This window comes from Temnothorax longispinosus, chromosome 4, assembly GCF_030848805.1.
Source record: "Temnothorax longispinosus isolate EJ_2023e chromosome 4, Tlon_JGU_v1, whole genome shotgun sequence".
Classification (NCBI taxonomy): domain Eukaryota; kingdom Metazoa; phylum Arthropoda; class Insecta; order Hymenoptera; family Formicidae; genus Temnothorax; species Temnothorax longispinosus.
Genome location: NC_092361.1, coordinates 21,121,832 through 21,146,646, shown reverse-complemented (window position 1 = coordinate 21,146,646; position 24,815 = coordinate 21,121,832). Strand labels below are relative to the sequence as shown.

Genomic DNA, 24,815 nt, shown 5'->3' with positions numbered 1-24,815 from the left:
CGCGCGGATACGCACGCTGCTCCCGGCCCGCTTATGCCTTTTTTTGCCTTTACATGCGAAACGTTACATTACCTCGCCGGTGAAATCGGCGAGTTATGAAAGGGAAAATTCGGGCCGCGTATACGATGCGGCAACGCGTGCATCTGCAACGGGGGCCGTCGTCTCGCTCCGCCGAGCGACATTCATATTCGCATTATATTGCAACTTCCATTTCGGTCGAACGGACTCGATTGCCGGCACGAGGATCATAATGCCGATCGAATCGAGAGCCCGCGCGTTTCCCTCAGCCCGAAATACCCTCGCCCTATTCGATAGATACGGAAGAAATAACGATTCCTCCATTCCGCCCCCGCCCTCCCCTCTCGTCAGCACGTAAATCGCCGTTATTCTCTGCGCGTCGTCAATATGAATTTATTATACTGTCAATCCGCGAGCGTATGACCGTGCGACTATAACGTGCAAAGAGCGACCCAGTACCTTCGATTTTATTTCCGTTGGCGCGCTCCTCGGTCAATCTAGAGTCGTTCGTTTCATGCCATCTAAAGTTTTATGCCAGATAGATGTGACCGTGATTTAATCGCGGGGGAGACCTAAAATGATTTTCGCTCGAGAGACGGACAACGTCGCGTTTTACATTCGCGAGCTGTTGTACATACCCGCTGTCCGTCGAGAATGATTATCACGTCGACTGCAACGTCATTCATATATGTGAATGACATTCGATTTCACATGAAAAACTCTCCCAGGCAGCCGGACACGTTTTCCCCTTCGTAACTTATTCTTCCATGCCATAAAAAATTAATGTAGATTAAAATGTTAAAAGGGTTCGTAATGTTTTACGGCAGGGAGAAGAATGAAAGAAATTTTTTAATTATGAAAGGAAACATGTTCTTGAGAGTGAAATTGAACGTCATCCGAACGCGAATGACGTGGCAGTCGATATGTTAAATAGAAGAAGGCCGTAAGCTTCACTTGTATTTTAACCACCGTGTCTTTAACCGACTTGCGATCGATCTTTTATTAATCCGTTTTGCGCCAAGCAAATACGACCGTGAATTGAATTAGAACTTCAGAAAATCGCTAAAAATTATAGGTACAAATTCAATCTATATATATTTGGTGATATCTATACCTATAATTCGTCAATTAGAATAATATAGAAATAGGAGAAGGTCAAAGCTTCAATTTGTATTTCAACTACCATCTCTTTGACTGACTTGCGATCGATTTTTTATTAATCTGTTTTGCGCCAAGCAAATACGACCGTGAATTACAATAGAACTTCAGAAAATCGTTAAAAATTATAGGTACAAATTCAATATACCTATAATTCTTCAATTAGATTATTAGAATAATATAGAAATATAAGAGAAGGTCATCGAAGCTTCAATTTGTATTTTAACTATTATCTTTTTGACTGACTTGCGATCGACCTTTTATTAGCCCGTTTTGCACCAAGTAAATACGACTGTTTGCAGTAGGACTTCAGAAAATCGTTGTTAAATTCGCAGAGTCAAATTATACTCAGCTTGAGTCACTTTTAATCGTTCCTATAGGTCGCCACTGCTCCTACTCAATATGTCGTCAATTTAACAAAACCAATGTTATTGTAACTAAACTAATGGAGTTAGAATAATAAATTTCGACACATGATAGTTAAAAATAACAAAATGTTATTTAACTCAAGACATTGGTTTAAATTTTGACCTTTAATATATTTCACAGTGTACGGTTACAATTTCATAATGTATCTATATTTCGTCAATAAAATGATACAAGCACAAATAGAAGAAGGCCGAAGCTCCAACTTATACATTGTAACGGCTGTCTTTTTAACCGACTTGCGATTAATCTTTTATCAGTCCGTTTTCGCCAAGTAAATTAGCCGTGAATTACAGAAAAACCGTTAAAAATTACAAGTATTGTACAAATTGTACCTTCATCAATTAGGATAATACGGAGATTGTGCAGAAAGCGTTCCACGAACAATTTCTCTGACTTTCGCGTTTTTAACCACAGCCGCTCGCGCGATTTTACTATCGATATCGCTGAGTAGCAACAGTAATCGTCGATCATGCGAAGACTTAAGAGGCAAGATAAATAAAGAGGAGAGGAATCGCTCTCGCTCGAGAGCGAAACGACCGCGAGGCCAAGAGCGAAGATTAGCAGTGTGCACGCGGGAACATCGCTTCGGGAATGTATCGCGTCCCGTTCGAGAAATTCCGTCTTTTCGCCCCGCGACGAGGGGGCGAGAAGCGGTTTCTCGCCGTCGCGAACGACCGCGGAACCCTCCCCTCTCCCCGACGTCGCAGTCGTGCTAAAAGATCATAATCGCACGAACGTGGTTCCGTCCATTCCGTCCTGCAGGTAAAATGCAAGGTAAATAAACGCGCGACGCCCGCGCCGTCCAATTTCTTCGATCGTCGACCGAGACGACCGCTCGCCGCTCGCCGCGCGTAATATGCAATCCGCTTTACGCAAAGTGCCCCGAATGGACCTAAGGTCATCGGCGAGAGCGCGACACACGCCCCTCGCCGTATTTTCGCTATTCCATATATTTAATATTAATTACCTACTCGCATGCATCTCTGCTCCGGACTCCGAGCGCGAGCCGCACGGTCGTACGTCGGACCGGAGCGGACCGCGCCAGGCCGGTCACGTGCCGACGCGTGGCGTCCGCTACCTCGCCGTATACAATCGCATCGAGAAACAATTAACGATGAGACAGACACCGCGGGCACGTATACGTGTGTGACGTCAATCGTCGAAGATAACGGGCGCGAGCGCTCGCGGTAGTAATCGGTAGTGGTGGGCGTCGGGTGCACCGACGTAGGTTACGTGGGAGCAGCGGCGGGTGGGCAGGGGGTGGGGGGTGCGAGGAGGGGGAGAGGGAGACGAGTCGCGGGGGGTGGAAGAGAGAGAGAGAAAGAGAGAGAGGGAGGCAGACCGAGAAAGGAAGCGAAAGAGAGGGATGGTCCGCTAAGAATGGCCGGGGCGACGCGGCGTACGAGGGGGCAGCGAGGGCCGAGGGCGCCGACACCGTCGTCCGTCGTCGTCGTCGTCGTCATCGTCGGCGAGTGCCGGAGCAGCAGCACGGCAGGGGGGTGGTAACATGGCCGCCGGTCAGTCGGTATCGAACCGTCGCGCCGAGCGGAGCTCCTACGCTGACTCGCGGCGCGCGTAGGCACGGCGACGGTTCGATTCCGCTCCGCTCCGCTCCCGCTACGCTCCGTCCGCTCCGGCGGTGGTGGACCCCAGGGCACCCTCCGGATATATCTGGCGGGCGCGCGCGCGTCGGCGCCTATCTTCTCTCACCTCCGATGGGTCCCCTGGAGTACCGTCTCCCCGTCACCGTCGCCATCGTCATCGTCGTCGCTGTCAATTCCGCCTGTCTCGCCCCGCGCGTTCACCGGGGGATTCTCCAGGTGGCCAACCGGTAATCGCCGAGCCAAGGTAGGTGAGCGACTCGAGAGAGAGAAAAGGGAGTCGACCCCCTCGGTACGCCGCCCCCCCCCCCTTTCTCTCCCCCCCCGGCCTGAAAGAAAATCCGCGCGGAAACTCGTCCAAATCGCGAGCGGAATTTCGCGTCCGCGTCCTGACGTCGGCGACCTCGTCCGACCGCGCGCGCGGGGTTCTCCGTCATCGAGGAGTATCGACGGCGATCGATCGGCGGGGTCTCTCTCTCTCGCTCTCTCTCCCTCGATGGGTAGGAGGTCGTTGTCGATCTATGACGTCAGCCGAGGATCTCTGTTGTACTTGTTGCGGGCGGAACTTTGTACCCCGTCCGTCGGGACCCGCGAGGCGAATCCTTGACGCGCGAATCTCTTTCTCTCTCACTCTGTCTCTCCTTGAGACCGTCCGTCGCCCCCGTTTACCTTCTTTCGCGCCGTTTCTCTCCCCCTTTTATCTTCTTTCTCCCCGTCCGCGTCCGCGCGACGTCCTTTCTTCCGGGATACCACGTCGCGCCGCGGCCGTCCCCGACGTCCGTCGGATCGGCCGGCCTTGCGAGCCCGCGTCAGAACGCGGCGAACGCGTGATAAATAATTATCGTGAGTTAGACGGTCGCCGATATCGCTTCGAGATATACCTCCGGGGAGCGAGGCAGCGAAGATATTGATATTCGCCAGTTGAAGAAGACTGCTCGCGCGCGCGGGACAACGAGCCGTAATTACGAGCCCGTATAAAAGTCCGATCCGTCGGGGATCCGACTTTTCGAAGTAGGTCTTTATGAATGTTCATCGGAACTCGCGCCTGCGTATAATTGCTCGCGCAAACATCAACACGTAAAAAAAAAAGAAAAAGAGGGGCTCTACGGTGCACGAGAGTGGAAAGTCACAAAGGGTCGTGCGACAAAAATTGACGTTTCGGACGATAGCGAGAAGAAAGAGCGTGGTCAAAGCCGGTTATTAAAAGTAGCACAAATGATGACGTGAGTAACGAGCTTCTCAAGAAAGTTTTTTTTTTTATGTACGAGAGATCACGTTCAGGCCGCTTGCGACTCTCCGCTCCAACGATACTGATACGATATGGAGAGAGAGAGAGAGATACCGTAGTATCTTTGCACAACTTTACACCGTTGAATTTGTAGGGTCAAATTATACTCAATTTGAGTATAATTTTTAACCATTCCTATAAGTCGCCACTGCTCCTACTCAATATGTCGTTAATTTAACTAGCCAATGAAATTAAGATGCTACTGTTTATAATAATAAATTTTGATACACATGGTAGTTAAAAATAACAAAATGTTATTTAACTCAAGGTATTGGCTTAAATATTGTCGTTCAATTTTTTTTTTCCTTTAATAACATGTACTATTAATGTTATTTTATATTACAGTTCCTTATAATTTTCATTCGTAATCAAGACAATCGTTAAATAATACACTTGTTAATTTTACGCAAAGCCATTTTGTGAAACTGTGTTAGAAACTAGACAGAGAAACTAGAAATCGGCTTCCCTTTTAAAGCCGCGCGCTCCACGATTGTTGCAGATTAGCGAGGAGATCGGAGGGAAAAGTTAACTTGTAAGAGCGTGCGAGTTGAAAGAGAAATTGACGGTAAACATGGACACTGGATCTACACAGGGTAAAAAGCAAATCCGCGTCGGATTTTACGATATCGAGGGAACGATCGGCAAGGGTAACTTTGCCGTTGTAAAGCTGGCCAGACATCGAATCACGAAAACGGAGGTACGCACGCGCACTTTTCCCGATATTTGTTAAGCGACGACGTTACATCTGTGAAAAGAAAAAGAAAAATTGTCATTATTGCTGATTCGCATTTTCCTCCACAGGTGGCTATCAAGATAATCGACAAAACCCAATTAGATCCTACTAATCTAGAGAAAGTTTATAGAGAGGTCGAAATTATGAAGCAGCTGGAGCACCCGCATATCGTCAAATTATATCAAGTTATGGAAACGAAGAACATGATTTACATGGTAAGAATAACGAAGATGTTGCAGCCGTTTCCCTTCTCCCCGTTTCTTTTCTTGCCGCGAATAAAACGCGAGACTTGGTCGCTGTTGCAGGTGTGCGAATACGCGAGCAAAGGTGAGATATTCGACTACATTGCGCGATACGGAAGAATGGGAGAGCCCAGGGCACGTGCGACATTCGCTCAGATACTCTCCGCGGTCGAGTATTGTCATGTGACGGGTGTGGCACATCGTGATCTGAAAGCGGAAAACCTGCTCCTCGACGCCCAGATGAACGTGAAAATTGCCGATTTCGGCTTCAGTAACAGATTCGCCCCGGGGGAACGATTGAGCACGTGGTGCGGTAGCCCTCCCTACGCTGCTCCCGAAGTCTTTCGTGGGAAGCATTACGCCGGACCGGAAATCGACGTATGGGTGAGTTCTGCGTGACGACACGCTTCGCAAAAATCGAGATGGCAAAACGAATTTACATTGATTGCACGTTCAGAATAAATATTCTCGTTTTTGTAGAGCCTGGGCGTTGTGTTGTACGTGTTAGTGTGCGGAGCACTGCCCTTCGATGGATCAACTCTTCAGTCATTAAGAGATCGTGTGCTAAGCGGCAGATTTAGAATTCCTTACTTTATGAGCACAGGTGATTATGATAAATATACATTTTATACATGCATTCAGTATCCAAGTATTTGCATTGCATATATCGAAATTCGTGTTACAGATTGCGAAAGCCTAATACGCAAGATGTTAGTGCTGGAGCCTTCCAAACGATACACCATTCCACAAATCAAGAGGCACCGTTGGATGGCGGGGACAGCAGACAGCATTTGTTCAGTGATCGTAACGCGGCCATCGTCATCCATTCAGGAACCAAATGAGCAAATACTTCGACTCATGCACAGCTTAGGAATAGACATTAGTCGCACTAGAGAGGTAAGAAAACATTTGTTTCATTGCTATCTTGCTATAAAACGGAAAATATATATAGTATTTATCTATATATACGAGATATATTTATTCATTAAGAAAGTAATCGTATTATATTCTTGAATTATACACCTCGTTCGGTTTCGAGAAATAAATATGGCATTGTCTAGCGAATTAGAAAGACAGAAGATTTTTACAAGCTACACATATTATTTCGATATATTTTCTAATGCGCTATGTAAACATGAGTTTATCTTTTAACAGTCTTTACGAAATAGCAGCTACGACCATCACGCTGCTATTTATTTCTTACTGCTGGAAAGGTTGAAGCAACATCGCGTCAGTAGCACCATTAATAATGCCTGCTGGTCCTCAGTAGCAAGAACAAAAGAAGATAAATTTAAATCAAGGTAGACACATATTATCAAGTACCATCACGTTACCTTCTTTTGAAGGACTTAATTTCAAATACCGATTTCACTTTAGTTACTTCCAATCCTACCAGTCGGAGCGATATCGCAAGAACAATGCCTTAATGTAATCAATTTTTATTTACAGCGATAGCTTAGTGGGACGTTGAACTTTATTGATGGGTGACGCACATATTGAAGATTTTGTCAGGTTGGATTGGAAGCACATTGCTGTCGCTTTATTTTTGGTAACTCCTCATTTCGTTTTCTTATTTCTTTCTTTACCCTGAATCCTGATTTTTCATCATAATTTTAGTTTGGTTTTTTTATTATGAGTAAACAGCACATTATTATTTTTTAAATGTTTTTCTATCATTGATGATTTCATATTTTTCGCATTAATCATATTTGACTGACAAAATCTAATACCCCGCAAATATATTTTATACTCGACATTCATTTTATGCTACTAATAATAAGTACCTGAATTAATTTATGGTGTAACTCTCCTGTAATGGAATTTTCTACAATTTAACGACAGACTAAGGCTAAAAGATGAAATGATGAGAATACTTGATTAATACTCTCTGAATTCATTGCTGCATAAAGCGCCTATTCGCAGTCATCGCAAAAACAGCAATGGCAAAATAAACATTTATTTCAAATATTAACGAGACAAAAATCTCTTCCTTGTTCCAGAGCAAGAGAAGATGGCAGCAGAGGAGGAAAGAGATTTAGCTCGACGAGTTCTTCGACCGATGAAGGTTGTTGCAGCGCGGAAGGTGATTTAGAAGAAGGCCCAAGCGGAGACGAGTTGCGCGAGGCGCAAATCAAACTGGAAGAGCATAGATTAGGCCTAGATCACGATATCAGTCAACGAATTGACAGTCAGATAGTCAATCGAAGATTAAGTGATTATCAACATCATTTTGATAACCCGCTTATGGATCCTATTGATCCACCCAGTCGAACGACTTTGTTTATGGCGGGCGGTACCGGTAGCTCGTCGTCGGAACTCTTCGAGTCCAGCTTCGATTCTGGCTGCCCGCCAGATTATACAGGGGCGAATTGTTTCACGAGCAGTTTACCATCTTGCACGCCACCGCCACCCAAGAGTCCATCCCCTATCACTGGTCGAATATCTCGAGTCTCTCAGGGACGAAGAGCGTCCGATGGTGGACCTAGATTACTATTCTGTCAGCAAGGTGTCGGCGATAGGCCATCCAAGCAGAGAAGTATTCAAGGTGCGTCACGTCTGTTTGTTTGTTTGTTTGTTCGTTCGGCAACTCCACGGTTTACGATAACGCTTAAAATAATTTAATCGCTTTTTTAGATTCGGGAAAAGCTCGAGGCCACCTGGATCTAGTCCATCTTAGACCACCGTCCACACCGCCCGATAATCAACAGCAATTTAAGATACGCGGCGACTCGGGCACGCAACTGCAGCTTTTAGTGCAGCAACGTATGCTGCAGCAAAAGCGTAACTTGTATCATCGACACAGGGGCGGCGGTAGCCCGACTCCGATCCCAGTTTCCACCAGTGGCGGCACTAGTAGACGTGCCGATCACGTACCGAGGCAAGACAGCTACAAGCTGGCACAACGTACACAGATTTTGCCGCCTCTCTCTCAGGGACACGTAGACCGAGACTTCGACAGAGATAGAAAGCGAGACGAGGAAAGGTGGAAGAGTCTACCGTCCCGCTTGGCAGCGGATTGCCAGTTGGCGGAGAGGTCGCTAATATGGAGCCAGCAGGTAAATTCATAAAAAAGTTACTGAAGTAAAAATAGATAGATCGGGCAAACATATGAACGACTGAAGCGACGTGTACAGCCGTTGGAGCGCTTTTTACAATTGGACTGTGATTTTGACACTCTCTATTTGGAGGAAGTAAATTAATCAACACTGTAGAAAATAACACTGTAGAAAATGAAACTGGAAAATCCTTGTACATAGTTCACTCAATGTAGAAGATAAGATATTTTTTTTTTTTTTAATTGAGTGTCTGGGCATTATTGTAAATGCTTTCCACATTTGCAATAGTGAGCTAATGTACATAATGTTATTTAGTACCTATAATGTTATTTAGTACCTGCGATTTATTAGCACAATTATTTATGTTAAATGCAAATAAATGATTATTTTTCTTTAATTTGGCAGTTATCTTTTATTCTAATTTGCCTTACTGCATGAACCATCCTTGATATAAAATTATCATCTTGTTAGTAATTCAATCTTATACGCACTTCAAACAGGAAAACTCCCTCCTAATACGGAGAAATTATATATTATTGTATATAATTGATTCAATTTTTATATCTTTATATTTTTACGTCAATTGTAATAAAGCAATCATGCGTATTTTTTATATATAAATATACATATATTCTTATATGTACATGATATGCATATAAAATATTTGATTATAAAATTGAAGTGTCTATATCCCACAATGCTTCCATATCATTTTGCTTGGCATATATTTTCCCCGAGTTTATGCATATAGATACAAAAATATAAAAAAGAAATAAATTATTCACATGCCAGATGTTAAATAACTCATACAATATGAAACATTAGGTGGGTCTTAGTGGAGGTGCGTCTTACTTGCCACCTGGCAGTGTAGGTGGTTTCTTATGGCCCGCCACCAGCAATCCACATTCAACCATCTTCGAGAATGTAGGGGATCCAATGGAATAAATTTCTGCCCTATCGTTATATTAGTAATTGCCTCGAGATCTTGCGTATGAAAAGTCAGCTGAATTATTATATCAACTCTGTCAGCAGTGTTCCCTCTCTAGTCTTTCCACGTTGACTTTTATTAACATAGTTGCATATCATTTTGCATCTGATAGAGAAACGCTAAGATATACGAAGGATATACGAAGGATTTAATGACGTTCACTCATCTACGATAATTATATATCTTTACATACTCAAGATCTCCGATTAGTTGTATGGTACATGTTACTGAATGCCAAAGATTTACAATTTTGTACTTCTATTGGCCCGAAACGTTGATACTCGAGGATTTGATGAAGCGCTAAAAGCTGCGTACAATATTCCATACAAATCGTTCGCTAATGTACTACTTCACAAAGTTATACTTGACGCTATTGTACGTCTGCATGAGTACACACAGACTACGTATACGTGACTAAAGAAAAAGTTCTCATGCAAAGGAATCTTTATCATACAGTAACACGTGTACCTGCCTTATTAAAATGACTGATTCTACCAGTCAAATATCCAATTATATCATAGACTGATAATTAACAAGCTAAAACACCAACCAAGTTTAATTGAAGAGCAAATGACATAGGACTTGCTTCACACACTCCGCTATTGAGAGTATGACAAGACGGAAGGAGAGAGAGAGAGAGAGAAAGAGAGAGAGAGAGAGAACTGCAGGATTTTTAAGTATTGTTAACGAGGTTTTTAATTGACGAATTCAAGTAGACTTAGGAAGCTTAGAGTTCGTTCATTTTCGTAACTGCTCATATGTATAAAAACGAATAACGGAATATTACGAATTTACGCGAATATAAATCCTTAGAGGGATATTCTGTACTGCCAATGAGTGAGAGAAATGCGAATGCTCAAGTTGTTGACGAGATATTATAAATATGTTATAGAATAAGGCGTAAGAGAAAAAAAAACGAAATATCAACGATAGGGTATAACAGCGACTGAAATAGGATTAAAGTTCTGTCGATAGCGGAGCGCAAGTACTATGCCATTTTCGCTTTTCCATTAATTTAATCGAAGAGTGGAAATACGACGCGGGTTGAAAAGAACCTTTCGTTACGTTTTCTTAATGAACGTTCCATTGTACAAAATTAGAGATGTTTTCTTCTTCCACTCTTCACCGATGGTGACCATAGAGAATAGAGAAAATAATAACGAAAAAACAATAATATTAGCGGTAAATAGTAGCTAATGTGTCAGAAGTGCTGCATTCTGTAAAGATGTTTAAACAAATCATTTACGTGATCATTTCCTAACATAAACATAAGTTAACTGCATTTTATATATATGTTATCTCTTTCTAGAAATATTTAAAGCCACTGTATTAACAGTCGCACTACTTTTATACAAGTATCTTTCATGAATCATTCACCGATATCCTCTAAATATGATTTCTCTTTTCTAAACGGGATATTTTCTATTTCGACAGCTCTGCTTTACGAGCTTCTTGCGTAATTATAATTAATTAGGAGAACATTGACGAGAAACAATAATTGCGAAACCGTTTGTACGTTTGATATGAATACAGCACTTTAAAAAAACAGTATATAACATACATATATTATTAGAATCTAGTAATCTAGTCAGTAGCAAGCAATACCGGCCGCGCACAACTGACAACGACTTTACTATTCAAATTTTTCGCCATTTTTTACCCGACAGGAAACAATCAAACTTCGCTCAAAAATCTTTTGATAAGTGAGACATAACTGTTAAGTTAGCCTAATCGCAAACGAAATCCACTATCTGCGAACGGACATCGACGCGAGGTATCCATGAATCTCAGGAATTGAAAATCAATTTCGGCATTGTTGCGAATTCTTATAACACGCCTGTCTTTTCCGAACTCATATATAACTCTTTGGATTGCGTAAAAGTAGAAAGCCAGTATCGGGTTTTGGTAGCAATAAATTGATTTCACCTGTCCATCAAAATGCAAAACACAACTATACGACTCCGACGGAAGATTCTGCGACAATTACATGTGATACTACTTGTTTTATATGTAAGCTATCGTTTTAGAATATGTAATCCGTTTAAAGATAAAGACTACAATCCGTTTTGCGGAAGTAATTATTTGCTATCAAGCACTGACTGCCATACAGACAATTTGTCGTGAAGAAGAAAAAAAATTAAGAAAGAGACCTGAGACAGAGGGTCGCTTATACGTGTATACAATATAACAAATTTCGTTTTTCATGCTCTTAGCAAAGTGCGCACACATACTATCACTTCAACAGTCATATACGATAGTAAGTAGTTACTTTTTGTAAATTGCAAAATTGTCGACATATGTATACATGCGAGTTCTAAATAAAACATATGCAGATTGAGATCCAAACTGATGTGTTTCGAGCATTCGTAGAAGTTTCCTTTATTTCGACACGGTACATATCCGCGTAAGAGCTTGTATTTACAATAGCGTTATCGATTAAAATGTCTAGCGGAACTTACAACGGCTTTCTCTCATCGAAAAGATCACAGCCCGTTCTCCCAGCTTGATCCTTGGCTTGCTGCGGCGTGAGCTTCTCGTGTTCACTGGGGTTCAACGGCTCTCCGTTCTCGTCCAACTGGCCGTTTGCAAGGTCCTCTTTTATCTTTTCGGAATACACTACGTCAAACAAATCTTGAGCAGTGAACTCGGGCTCTGTGATCCCTTCCGCTTTATACGACACGTATGGTTTCAGGGTGAAACCTTCCAACGAAGGAACGATTAATTCAGGAACCATTTCTGGCACGTGAATCCATTTGTCGCCAAGTTGGTAGCCAGTACCCCTCGTACCTCTTCCTGTAATTTATCATAGTGATTCATTAACGTATTACAACATTACACAATACACCCTTGATTTACACCATACATATATCGTTAATCTATCTGATTGCAGAGAACTAGCGACCAGTCTTTTTCTACGTTACTCATTATCCTCTATGCAATGAAATTAGACCATGTTTACTCATGAGGATAATTTATTACTCCAAAACGTGATGTATTGAAGGCAATAACTTACTATCTATTGGTACGTCAGGATCCGGATTCTTCATTTGTTGCTGTTTGAAGTTGCGACTGCCACGTTTGCCGTACAGCAAGAATTTCCGAAAATTTCGCTTCCCGTTGCAAACGCAGGAAGTCGCGATTCCACGTCGCAATATCATGCAGGGTGACGCCATTATCGTGTTCCTGGTTAAAAAAAGCAGATCGATAAAATTACAAATAAGTACATTACATTCAAATATTGATTCGAGTTGTAACAGAAAGCTATTAAAACACTTGCGAGGATGGCATTAAACATAACCTAATCTACGATCGCAACTGCTAAATCACGATTTGTATCGACGATACTGATTGACGTTGAAACGTGGTATTTACTGAATCTTACTTAAAATTCACGTTACAAAATAAAGGGACTAACACTCTGTAATTCGTGTTGCAGGTTAATGTGCAGGTTAATTTTAATCAATCAAGCAGAAGCGTTCACTTCACACACACTCTCCACGCCATTATTTACATTATTATATTTCGATAGAAGCGCCAAGATCAAGTAAATCCTACATCAAAGAACTCCTCGGATAAGATTTTTTTGCAAGATACCAAATCGTTAAATCATCGGCTGTCGATATAGAATTCTCGACCGTCGATGTAAAAATATCACAAAACAATTAATTATTTCTTCCAATATACATGTACAATTATATGTATTTACGTATATGCACACTTGTTTCAAAAAATGCAAATAATGCAGTTAAAATGAATAGATCTGCCAAGGAAAGGCAAGCGTGGAAAGATTAGCCTAAAAAAAGAAAAAAAAACCTATAATTTACTAGCTGTAATGGAGGCTCTTTATGCGTTTTTCTGCGCTACTTTTTGCGCTCAAAATGAGATAATTATACATTACTGACATCTTAGAGAAGGATTAAAGATGAAATACTAAAAACACGGTAATGAAACGGACATTCCTATTTATAAGCCTCATCCATTTGCAGCGCGCGATAAGAGAAAATCAAAAGATGCACTCAGAGACCTGTGCGATTACTAATCGTGCTAATCTTGAATGTATAACTTGTTCTCAAAATAAATTACATATCAGTAAATAAAGACAAAACATATATATCTGCCCCACGCGGCAATATTTTTAGTTATTTCGGTTTTGTAAAAATGATATCATGAAAAAAAATTTACGGACTTGATAGCATATTTATACTCAACAATTAAATTGTTCAATGTTTTTGTTTTAGAAATATCAAATATATGTTATATTAAGATATTTAAAAAATACTAAACAGTATTTTCGTCAAACAATTATATAGTATTATTTAACATTTATTAAACAAAGCGAAACAGATGGGATATAGAAAAACGGAGCAGACGGGACTGTGCCGAATATCTGTCTCCAATCTATCTCTCGCAATTAGAATAATAGATCCGTCAATCATAATACGGATTTCTTTCGTCTCGTCGGCGCCCCGAGGCTACGCGCGCGACTGTCGCAATTCTCAATCTCCACGCGGCCGTACTGGGCGGCCGTATACAACGGATTCGCACGATGCGCAATTAATTCCTCGAGCGTCACGCAACTCACGCATCCAACTCTCGTTTACATCTGTTATTTATCCCCGGCGGCTCGAGTGACCCCGGGACTCTGACGCTTCCGATAAAAGAGGCAAAAAAGGGAGTAAGAAAAAAAAAACAGAGAAACAGGTACGAAAAAAGGAGGCTTGACGGCCGCGGCGGCGGAGGATCGGAAGGATCAGCTGAGGATGCGAGGCGAGGAGACGCGGCGGCCGACGCGCACATCGTCCCCGGACACCGCGGGCGCGCTACCGCGATCGTAGACGCACCAGAAAGGACCACCGCCGCTCGTCCTGCCGTCCTCTCGGTCGGCTCTCGGTCAGGTTTCGCGCGCGAGACCACCAGGGGCACCAGGACCACCTTTTCGAAGGAGCCGCGCCACGGCGATCGGCCATTTTGCCAGCCAGCCGCAGAGCGCAGGCCAGCGGGGACCGTGGTCAACCGTGGTGGCCATCTGACAACCGCACGCCGCCCGCCGTCGCCCGCCGATCGCCCTGGAGCGTGAGCGTGTTGAGGAGGTGCGTTCCGCTCGTCGCGCAAAAAAAAACCACGGCGACGCAACAACGCAGTTTCGTCAGGTGTGCGTCAGCGCTCGCGGAGATCGCGACCGCGACAGCGACCACCACCCCCGCATCCGCGCGGCGCCCCGCGGAGCACGGCCGACAGTCGCGGGACCGCGCAACACGCGTCGTCGTCGTCGTCGTCCCGCGAGCGCGCTTGTGTAACCGTCTCGTCGTCGCGTGTGCGTGACGTCTAACCTATGACTCCGTTCTGAAAGGAGTCGGAAACCACCGCCGTCGCGTCGCCGTTGGGGATTGTTCTTCTCTCTCTCTCTCTTTCTCTCTCTCTCTCGCGCGCGCGCTCGCCGCGCGGACGGGATGCGATCGCGACGACGGCCGACCGATCCGCCGGGCGTCGACGACGTCCGCGAGTGAGAACGCGGGATTACACGCCGAGAGGAACCACGCGGACGTCTACGTCTACTCCGTGAAGCGGGGAGAGACCGAGCGACGGTCGACGATCGAGTCGAGTCGAGGCCGTCGAAGCCAGGAGGATCCCAGACGATCGCGATTGTGCAACGCGTTCGGACGACCGAGCTTCACCCAAGCAATAACGCAGGCCAGGCGTCGAGGAATACTCCACCGTTGCGGCGGACACGTATCGATGAATAGTCCAAATATTTTTGTAAGATTGTAAGCCTATTGAAGGAGCGCAGGACCAGCGGGCTACGATGTTTCTCGTTATAACGATACCGCATCTAAGGTATTAAGGAGTTAACTGAGGGAGAGTGTCTCTCGCAAATCGCAACGTGACAGGAGACCTCGCTATTTCGAGTGCCGCACATGCGAGGAAGGTCTTGGAACAATCAGCTTAGTGCCATGTACAGAAACAACCGGAGTAGCCACCGAGATTGATATCTGTATGTCAATATATCTGTCGCTATACCTGTGATATGAGGTATACCGTGAATAAGATTTGACCAGGGAGGATCTTGGACATTTTGGTAGTTTGCCCCGTTCAGAAAATATGGACGACCGAAGGGTAGCGGATTATTTTGTTATCGCCGGACTACCTGGCCAGGACGACGAGCTCAGCGACGACAATGAGAGTAACAATAAGCTGGAGGATTGGTGTCAGGAGGGCACTCATCTCAAGGACATGCATATGCCACCTCCCATCACGGATCTTGCCGTAATAATCCCGGCGCTGGGGGAACACTGTCCGGAGGGGTACACTCTGTTGGAATATACCGTGTCTGGTTTTCCGGCGGACTTGAATCACGGGAGCTTACGAACAAACGAGTGTTACTTGTGCTATAGAAGAGGACGGGATAAGCCTCCCTTGGTTGACATTGGTAAGAAATAGGAGCGCCTGATCGATTCTAGATATTGTCTAGAAATTATTGCTAATTGCCTTTTGCGTTACGGTATCTGAATGTTTTACTTTTTGCAGGTGTAATATATGATGGAAAGGAACGTATAATGCAGGATGCTGAAATGGTGTTGGAGACCCCTAAAGGCCACGTGGCAAATGTGAATAATTCTACTTCGAAAATTTTTGTAACGTACAGACGGGCGAGTCGGAAGATGCCTTGCAATTCCCTTGTGGTTACGGACATATGTGTTATCTTGACAAATAAGGGAGAGAGCCCGCCGCACGCTTTCTGCGTTATCAATAAGAACTTGAACAAGGGGATGCTCGGCAGCGACGTATTTTTGTGCTATAAGAAGTCTATGAATCGCGCTAATTTGGTGTCGTTTAAACCAGCGATACTCTACAAATATCCCATGGCGGATTACAACGGTTTCAGCTTTCCTAATTCTGTCGCCATGTTTTGTCTACCGATGGGCGCGACTATAGAATGTTGGCCTAAAGTAGCGTGTAAACCTAAGCCGGTATTCTCGACGTTCGTCCTAACGGTTGCCGATGCTGCTCAAAAAATATACGGTTCAGCAATAACGTTTTACGAGGAGCTGCAAATGGAGCCCGATACTTCGAACTGCAAAAATAATCAGGAGATTATGGACACGGTGGAAAATAATAAAAACAGTGGTAAATATGTATTTCATAATCCTGATTTGATAGTCTTGACTTTTCTGTCAGATAATCTTGAATTTGTAATACAGAATAAGAGATATTTTTAATATCCCATTTTGTTACATAGCATTTTCTTTTTTTTTCAGCAGATAATATGGAGATAACTAAAGATAAGCCGCAAGTGAAAATGAAGTTTAAGAGATCTGGTATACTCAAGAAGCTTAGTATATTGGAGTTGGAAAGGTTGCAGTACACAGATCCCGCGAGCCAGTCACTGAATATTAGCAAATCTATATGTATACTGTCTCATTGGCCGTTTTTCGATACATTCGAGAAGTTTTTGGTTTTCCTACACCGGATGGTGAACGACCAGCCGCAGAGTGTCCCGATCGAGAAGTATATCTCGTATTTTTTATGCGACATACCGTTTCCGAGTCCGCAACGCCCACGAATCTTGGTACAGCTCAGTAGTCAGGATAGACTGATCTTGACTCAACCGGAGGATTTAGCTCTGCCTAGATCAGGCGCAAGTTTCAGGCAACTACTGATAAACTTGGGACCTGACAATTGTTTGTTGATACTGCTATTGATATTGACCGAGCAGAAAATACTGGTTCACTCCTTACGTCCGGATGTATTGACTTCCGTGAGCGAGGCCATTGCCATGATTCTGTTTCCTTTCAAGTGGCAATGTCCTTACATACCGTTGTGTCCTTTAGGATTAGCAGAGGTAATATATAATAAGCTTGCATACCGTTTCCTTATTATAGACGATTGCAAAAAATAGAAAGGCATCTATTTAAATTGCAGGTATTGCATGCGCCATTGCCATTCCTGATCGGTGTGGATTCAAGGTTCTTTGATTTATATGATCCTCCTGCTGATGTCAATTGTGTGAATCTGGATACGAATAACATTGCAATATGCGACGACAAAAAATATTTAAATGTTAAGTTACTGCCTAAAAAGGCGGCTAGACAGCTCAGAAATTGGTTGGAGCTCTTGTCCTCCAAGATAATTTCGTGGGGAAAAACTAGCTGTTCCCAAAAAGGTATGCTATTATTTATTTCTTTCTACTATCTTCTCTTTTACTACTATCTCTTATTACTAACATTAATTTATCACTCTCATACTAGATAGAGGAGATGAAGACTTTAGTGTGGACAGGGAATTTCAACAAAAACGAAAGGAGCAAGCTTTAGAACTTGAAATACAGGACGCTTTTTTAAGGTTCATGGCGACGATTCTCAAGGGGTATCGAAGCTATTTGTTACCGATTACAAAAGCACCTACTGTAGGAACGACAGATCCGACAAGTTTATTTAATATCCAAGCGTTTTTGAGAAGTCGCGATAAAGCCCACGCTAAATTTTACACCATGCTCGCCAGAACGCAAATGTTTATCAGGTGAATTATTTTTTCTCATCAATTTTATCATAATATTATTCATGACGTATCATCATAATTTTATTTCTTAACAAAAATGCAAATTTTATAGGTTCATAGAAGAAAGAAGTTTCGTGTCTGACATGGATATGGCGGGATTAGCATTTTTCGATGAATGCACAGAACGAGTCGAGGAGGAAAATGGTATAAAATTAAAATACATTTTTCTACGTTATTGGTGCACATACCATAAATATTTGCGTAATAATTGTTTTATTGCTCGTTTAATTTTCAGTAACTCTTTTGGAACTGGATGAATCTCAACATAGTGAACGTACAGTATTTATACCTCCACCTGAAGCAGGGACAAATCAAACACCAATAATATACAAGTCGTTCAAGTTGAACCCGGATCTAATGAGGCCTCAGAAGAATTTCTGTTTAAAAAATCCATCTCTAAGTGCCTTTGGTATGGTACCTGGGAGTCCTATGGCTCGTAGAACGAAGCATGAAATCAAAGTTGCTCAAAGGATGGCTCGAAAACAAGTAAGTGAAACGATTGACTAAATATGAAAATATTCTCGCAAGCAAATATGCATGTGTGATTTGTTGTATTTTTTTCAGGCTGCGATGCCCGACAGATGGGGCAGATGCCTGCTCGTCACATGTCACAGTCTTTGGTTTCTGCATTTACCAGCCATGTTGCAAGTATCTAGCCAACCTGCTGCAATTTTGCATCAGGCTTACGAGATATTGGTCAAAATGCAGAAGTTACATCTCGATCCTATGGAAGAGGTACAAATACTAAGTTCTAAATAAAAAAAAAAGTAGACCCATCATTTTTTAACGAGTACTTGTTATTTTTGTTAGGTATGCTACAGAGCTATGATGCAACTTTGTGGAGTATACGGGCAACCAGTTTTAGCTGTAAAGTTACTGTTCCATATGAAACGCAGTGGTGTTCAACCTAACGCTTTAACGTACGGATTTTACAACAAGGTAATTTATCGATTTTGCTAAGCTAATAAATATAGTAAAAAGAAACTCATATATATACTCATACATATTATGTAAAGTTTTTCAATCATCTTGAGAATTTTAATTGATCCTCTATTGTGTTTACAGGCTGTTCTCGAGGCAACTTGGCCTTCTGATATGACAAACTCAAGTCAGTTAATGTGGAACAAATTACGAAATGTCATCGTCGGTGCAGCTTTATTTAAAAAAGCTGGGAAAAAGAGCGCTAGAAGACGATTGAGCTCTAATGTGGATTTCTTAACCGCCGATAAGACTGAATGCATGGAACACGCGCTCTCTCGGTCTAGTCTCGACAGTTCCCATTCTCAGGATACTGAAGCTGCTCACAGTGATTGTAAGTTGATTTTTTTTACGTATGGCAGCTAAATCACATCAGTTTTCAAATAATAATATTTCTTTCTTTTTCCGGCAGCCACTAAGGGCAGTTCTGTGTCAGATCTACCTGGATTCGGATCATTCGAATTAAAAGCCAAGCTTCTTCGGCAGAATAGTATAGTGAAAGATCAAACAACATTAAGTATTTTACAATCGGACGAATTGGAACAAACACCAAGTAACCCAAGGTATTTTATTGTAAATTCACTTGAAGTCGTTAGTGTCGCTCTCAGGTTTGCCCCATTTGCTGGAACCGCTTGTTTTAGACTATTATTTCATTAGTATTATAGTAGCGGATGCAAACGAGTATTCATTGTGTAGACTATTTTCTCATTGTCAAATCTTAGGTAATTAATCTTTTCATATTAAATTTTACAATGCTAATTTGCATGTATAGGCTTATGTAGATGTAATATTTTCCATGTAGGCTAACGCGCAGTGTCGAATCGCCTTTAAAAAGTCCCATACGCACACCAGTTACGGAAAATGACCCATTGGGTGCTCTCATTAATGACGAAACACCAATTGTCTCGCCTTCCGAGGAAAACGATTCAAATTGCTCAACAAGTACTTTAACCGTTTTAAATAATATGACTGAAGAAAGACCAGGAGGGCCGCTCTTATTTAGAAGGTATGGTACTCTATATATTGTATTCGCATGAGTGAAACATTTTTAAATATTTAGACGAGGAAAATGAGATTTAGAAGTAGCATACCGCAGAATTATTTTCGAAAAAGTTATAGTTATTATAGTTAAAAGGGTAACTATTTCCTCAAAATAAAGACATACAGGGAGAAAGGGAAAGGAATACATAAAAATCATAACTTGCAACCACTTAATGGGAGACTGTTACTGGTAATCAAAGTTATTGCGAGTACTTGCACAACAAAAATATTTCCTTCGTGGAGAGACCATTGTATTGAACATGCTTTGTGATCTCCAAAGATATGCATTCCAGTATATGATTTTAAATACGAAAATTACTGTATAAAATATATGTTTACAGCAACATCCTCCCACGTAGTGCGACGTTTCATCAAGCAGTAGATGAAAGTGGCATGACAGTGGGTGGGCATTTGCAGAGGAGTGAGACGATGCCTCACTCCGTGGCGCAACAAGGGGAACAGGAGAGAGAAAAAGAGAGACTGGAAATAAGCAGTCTTTGGTCTCAGAATAAGGATAGTGTAACGTCCAGCCTCTCTAGCTTAGGATCTAGTCTTAAACTTAGTTTCGGGTAAGATATCTGCGTATGTTTAATTTAATAACGCGCACGTAGTCACATAACACCTCGCATAACGCATTATGTTTTAATTCCTCCAAAGTGTGACGTGATGATAACACATTTGCAAGACTCGTTTACTTTATGTTTTGTTTTTGTTTGTAAAAAAAAATAAGATTATAGTGATTATTAATATTTCAGTTTTTTAATAAAATAAAAATAAACGGTATCGATGGAAAAAGTAAATTGTTATGTATTTACTTATGTATTAATTGTTATAAATTTGTATATACATAACAAAAGTGACAAGTAAATACGTTTGTAATCACACTGTTAGAGGAATAATATAATTTTATTTTTGTTTATTTTTTGCATGCGCATTTGAGTTGGTTTTTGTTATTTTATTCGTTAAATGTAGACGATACTCCACGGGTGGATTGGCATTTGCTAAAAATAAGGATTTAATAACATCAAATCAACTTATTGAATCTCTTAGTCTCTCCAGCTATATCAGGTACGTATAATATATGTATATGTTAGTTGCATAGATGCTCATTAGACATGTGCGGTCCTGTCTTTGTGTGCCTCTACATTATTACAAAATAGTAAATACACATTTTTAATATGTAAAACTTCTTTTGCTCCTTTAGATTCTATGTTTTTATTCATTCTTTATTTTATTTTAGCCCGTCGAGTTTAACAGGAAAAAAATCGAACGAAATAATACTTGGTGGTCTAAATAGCTTGAAGTCCGCTGCGACAACTGTGGTTAAAAAATTTGACGAAATAAAAGAAGCCATTTCAGCGACGAGTACGCCGGTAAAAAATAAGGAACGCGAACAAAAAATAGCTTACGGGATATCGCATGAGTCTCTAGACTCCCTCACTGATGGATCTATACAAGATCGAAACGAGACAAGGGCATCAGGTAGAGAATATAAACTACGATAATAACGAATATCATATATAATTACGCTATGCAGCGGGGTATTCATGTTTTATTTTTCTTCAATCAGGTGATGGAAATTTAGATTTGTGTTCATTATACGAGCTCGCGGAGTGTCTTTATCCAAAGGGCACTAGAGAGTTAGAGGAACGTCTTGCCATTGAGCTTGTGCTTTCCAGTGCTAGTAGATGCCATCACTGCGCCGCCATCCTGTACGATGAGGAGATAATGGGTGGTTGGCAGCCGGAAGATTCCAACTTGAATACAGTCTGTCAATATTGCGACAAAGCTACTGTACCCCTTCTCACAGCTACGATATTAGATTACAGGTGACTAAGCGACCATATAGCGACCATAAGCGATATTGTCCTTGATAAAATTACCATCAATAATATATCTGTTACGTAGATGCGAAGCAAGCGAGAAGAATAATGATCCTTTAATGGGAGCATTGGTAGAATTACTAGATCAACCGAAAGAATCGTTGGAACCGATAACCGTACCGTATCTAAATCCGTTGGTTCTGAGAAAAGAATTGGAGAGCGTGCTGAGTCAAGAGGGGGACGCATGTCTCACCAAGCACAGGTTTATTCAGGAGCATCCAATAGTATATTGGAATCTGATATGGTACTTCGAAAGGATTAATTTAACGAGTCATCTACCTGATCTCTGGTTGAACAACGATAAGAACTCAGAACTTCAAAGAACTGTAGGATCGGTGGGTGTCAGAACCATGTGGGACAACGAACGACTGCACATGGATCGTTTGCCTATGTATCTCCAGTGGAAGTCAAATTCAGAAGACAGGACGTAAGTTTCAATAAATCACCTTTTAAATTGATACGATATTTAAATTTTAAATGTAACCGAGTATTGTAAATAATGAAGGAAGATTAACGGTTATCCGGATTAAGAAACGATAATTAAATAACGATCAGATTCATTTTTGAACAGATATGCGAAATGATTACAGCTGTTATCTTGTTAATCTTTTGCTTGCTCTAGATTGATGCAGGCAGTGATAACGTATGTCCGTTGCAACGACTTAGCGGAACCTATAATAAGAGTGGCCTTAGAAAGAAGTAAACATCAAACAGGCGATCATCCGTTGTCTATATATAGGGATATCTTGTTCCTGGCATTTACTGTATTGGGAAGAACGAATATCGACCAAGGTGAGCTATGTGTACATGATTAAAAGATTATATAACAACTCGTCTAAACAATTCTAACAAATTTATACAAGATGTATGCTTCCCAAAATTACTGATTCACTATCGAAATACTTGTCGAGTTTGCGTTAGCATCAGTTTGTTTAATAACGATTTTTGTTCTTACAGGTGTCTTCGACAGGGAATACAGTTTATCGCTGGAGAAATTCTCCGAGAACGAGGAGAAATTATTGCATAAAATTGATGCGCCGCCGACAATGATGTCGGTGTATTGCAGGCATTACTTCAAGCAATTAAACGTGTAACATGCGAACTAACGTTACCTCATCCTCGTTTCTTCATAAGACTCCGCTTTACTCGCTGACACCCGTGATACTTGTCTTTGCTTGCGCAAGAAAACTTAGACGGATCGTCGGATTCGGGCACATAGTTCTCGAACTTCGATCACGCACGCACGCGAAAACTGACGGGAGTAGCCATCGGATCGGTTGCATCGATATCGTTTTAGCGTTGATTAGTTAATTGATTGACTGAAGTTTCTTTCTTTATCACGGCGACAGAAGCTGTGTGACGTGAAGGAATGGGGAAATCATTAACCAGTCGGAGTTATCGATGCTACCGATCGCGAGATAAGTCAGTGCAATAGAAGTTGAACGATAATATTTTTAACTAATCGTACATCTCTGATCTTCGTATGTTTATAATGTAATTGTTTTTAACAGTTATTGACTCTTTCCTTTGTTTTTGTTTTTAATTAATAAATCGGGTCGCGCATGTATCTGTTTTGTGATTCAGTAACTTGTGCAGCGCATTAGCGGTATCTAAGAGTACAACATTGAAAAGTGTTAAGTACCAAAGAATTTACGGACTGTAAAGCGACTGCAAGTTCAATTCCCTCCAGGTGTGCTGTGACCTTAAATACGTTTCAGTCCGACACGTAATATCCACGATGTAAAGAAAAAAAAAAGAAGAAAAAAGGCGATGTTAAACGAAACAGCGCCTAATACCGACTATTTTTTTTACCGCGAGAAAGAGCAAAGGAGAGAGAGAGAAGGAGAGAAAGAGAAAGCGTGACGTGAAGTATAGCGTGTGACATGACGAAACGCAGTATTCTTTCCTTGTACTCTTAGATAGAAACGATCGTTTATTGCACGACAAAACACACAGCGTAAGTATCGTTTCTCTGCGTCCCAGGTGAAAAGTGTTCTTCACATCAGGGTGTGAACGCGTTGAACTCGACTACTTATCCTCAAACGTAAATGCTTAGCATGAGAGTGAATATTTTTATGAATTTTAGACGATTCGAAGCATTCGTAAATAGATTAGTGGAACTTAGATTCGCTGCCCACGATTTATTCATTGTCGAAATGGGATGAAGAGAGAGAGAGATTAGTCGTCGCTAAGAGGACTCACGAAACGCGGCCTTTCGGTGCCGTGCACTTTTCACCCTGGACAAACGTGGATGAACGTACGTTCATTCATCACAGTACTATGAATGTAGATTATGAAAATAAAGTCAGTTGAGGTATTTTACAAAAGGCGTTGGTGTTTTGCCCATTTTATTTTCAGAGAACTATTAATCTATATAAAAATATTGTAATGCAATCATCGAAGAGTAAAAATAGTTAGAGATATTATATTATTTAAATGTAAAAAAATACATGTTTCATAAACTATTCACTTTTCGATAATTTTGCTTTAATATTTTACGTGCAGAATAACGAATAACGCAAAAAATCAATTTTTGTAAAAAGAATCATATTCTATTTAAAATAGAGATGTGTATGTATAAAAATATATATATTAAGAGGCATAAGGTAAAATTAAAATACGTAGAGATCTAAAAAATCATCAAAATTATTAGGAGAGTACATTTCGATAAGAAATTAAATCCAATTAAAATTTCGCGGTTTATGTAATTAAAATTAAAAGATAAACTGAGATAGGTTGCGAATTCAAATTTCGTAAGCTAACTTCTCGGCGCTGAAACATTTGTCTAATAAAGAAAACAACTTCAGTTTGCTTAATTAAAATTTGTTCGCGGTCTTTCATCGA

At 41.5% G+C, this 24,815-nt stretch overlaps 3 protein-coding genes across 9 annotated transcripts; 2 read left to right on the top strand and 1 right to left on the bottom strand.

Annotated features, from left to right (window-relative positions):
* Positions 1 to 2,991: 2,991 nt before the first annotated feature.
* LOC139811745 (uncharacterized) lies at positions 2,992 to 11,859 on the top strand. Of its 3 annotated transcripts, none has more exons than XM_071776118.1 (10): positions 2,992 to 3,453; positions 4,994 to 5,191; positions 5,296 to 5,442; positions 5,533 to 5,853; positions 5,950 to 6,073; positions 6,155 to 6,366; positions 6,625 to 6,770; positions 7,470 to 8,014; positions 8,104 to 8,525; positions 9,351 to 11,859. In XM_071776118.1, exons 2-10 carry the CDS (start codon positions 5,066 to 5,068, stop codon positions 9,468 to 9,470), a joined length of 2,163 nt encoding a protein of 720 aa, XP_071632219.1. In that variant the 5' UTR covers positions 2,992 to 3,453; positions 4,994 to 5,065; the 3' UTR covers positions 9,471 to 11,859. The 3 variants fall into 3 exon arrangements, with proteins under 3 accessions (XP_071632219.1, XP_071632220.1, XP_071632221.1); XM_071776119.1 differs by lacking the exon at positions 2,992 to 3,453 and adding an exon at positions 3,751 to 4,217; XM_071776120.1 differs by lacking the exon at positions 2,992 to 3,453 and adding an exon at positions 4,412 to 4,429.
* Positions 11,860 to 11,863: 4 nt separating this feature from the next.
* Positions 11,864 to 14,495, bottom strand: Mrpl41 (mitochondrial ribosomal protein L41). 2 transcript variants are annotated; one of them, XM_071776122.1, is made up of 3 exons: positions 14,446 to 14,495; positions 12,527 to 12,696; positions 11,864 to 12,306 (listed from the first exon to the last, which is right to left on the bottom strand). In XM_071776122.1, the coding sequence occupies exons 1-3, from the start codon at positions 14,478 to 14,480 to the stop codon at positions 11,969 to 11,971; spliced, it is 543 nt and encodes a 180-aa protein (XP_071632223.1). In that variant the 5' UTR covers positions 14,481 to 14,495; the 3' UTR covers positions 11,864 to 11,968. The 2 variants fall into 2 exon arrangements, with proteins under 2 accessions (XP_071632223.1, XP_071632224.1); XM_071776123.1 differs by lacking the exon at positions 14,446 to 14,495 and adding an exon at positions 12,929 to 13,077.
* A 46-nt stretch (positions 14,496 to 14,541) lies between these two features.
* On the top strand, positions 14,542 to 24,298 carry Crag (DENN domain-containing protein Crag). 4 transcript variants are annotated; one of them, XM_071776115.1, is made up of 19 exons: positions 14,542 to 15,940; positions 16,039 to 16,638; positions 16,773 to 17,353; positions 17,434 to 17,674; positions 17,760 to 18,030; positions 18,122 to 18,213; positions 18,305 to 18,555; positions 18,634 to 18,804; positions 18,880 to 19,008; positions 19,135 to 19,381; positions 19,460 to 19,610; positions 19,850 to 20,053; positions 20,430 to 20,657; positions 21,061 to 21,156; positions 21,329 to 21,570; positions 21,659 to 21,917; positions 21,997 to 22,398; positions 22,594 to 22,763; positions 22,929 to 24,298. In XM_071776115.1, exons 1-19 carry the CDS (start codon positions 15,613 to 15,615, stop codon positions 23,063 to 23,065), a joined length of 4,800 nt encoding a protein of 1,599 aa, XP_071632216.1. In that variant the 5' UTR covers positions 14,542 to 15,612; the 3' UTR covers positions 23,066 to 24,298. The 4 variants fall into 4 exon arrangements, with proteins under 4 accessions (XP_071632216.1, XP_071632215.1, XP_071632218.1 ...); XM_071776114.1 differs by having other exon boundaries at positions 16,770 to 17,353; XM_071776116.1 differs by lacking the exon at positions 21,061 to 21,156 and having other exon boundaries at positions 14,544 to 15,940; positions 16,770 to 17,353.
* Positions 24,299 to 24,815: the final 517 nt, after the last annotated feature.

Excerpts from the sequence above, each read along its gene's own strand:
- LOC139811745 (XM_071776118.1), top strand. The coding sequence starts at position 5,066 with ATGGACACTGGATCTACACAGGGTAAAAAGCAAATCCGCGTCGGATTT. Across the intron at positions 6,074-6,154 it reads TCCTTACTTTATGAGCACAG|ATTGCGAAAGCCTAATACGC; the intron begins GTGATTATGATA and ends TTCGTGTTACAG. Across the intron at positions 8,526-9,350 it reads CGCTAATATGGAGCCAGCAG|GTGGGTCTTAGTGGAGGTGC; the intron begins GTAAATTCATAA and ends ATGAAACATTAG.
- Mrpl41 (XM_071776122.1), bottom strand. The coding sequence starts at position 14,480 with ATGGCCGATCGCCGTGGCGCGGCTCCTTCGAAAAG. Across the intron at positions 12,697-14,445 it reads GGCGCGGCTCCTTCGAAAAG|GAACACGATAATGGCGTCAC; the intron begins GTGGTCCTGGTG and ends TTTTTTAACCAG. Across the intron at positions 12,307-12,526 it reads TCCTGACGTACCAATAGATA|GAAGAGGTACGAGGGGTACT; the intron begins GTAAGTTATTGC and ends GATAAATTACAG.
- Crag (XM_071776114.1), top strand. The coding sequence starts at position 15,613 with ATGGACGACCGAAGGGTAGCGGATTATTTTGTTATCGCCGGACTACCT. Across the intron at positions 19,382-19,459 it reads TGAAGCTGCTCACAGTGATT|CCACTAAGGGCAGTTCTGTG; the intron begins GTAAGTTGATTT and ends TTTTTCCGGCAG. Across the intron at positions 21,918-21,996 it reads GCTACGATATTAGATTACAG|ATGCGAAGCAAGCGAGAAGA; the intron begins GTGACTAAGCGA and ends TCTGTTACGTAG.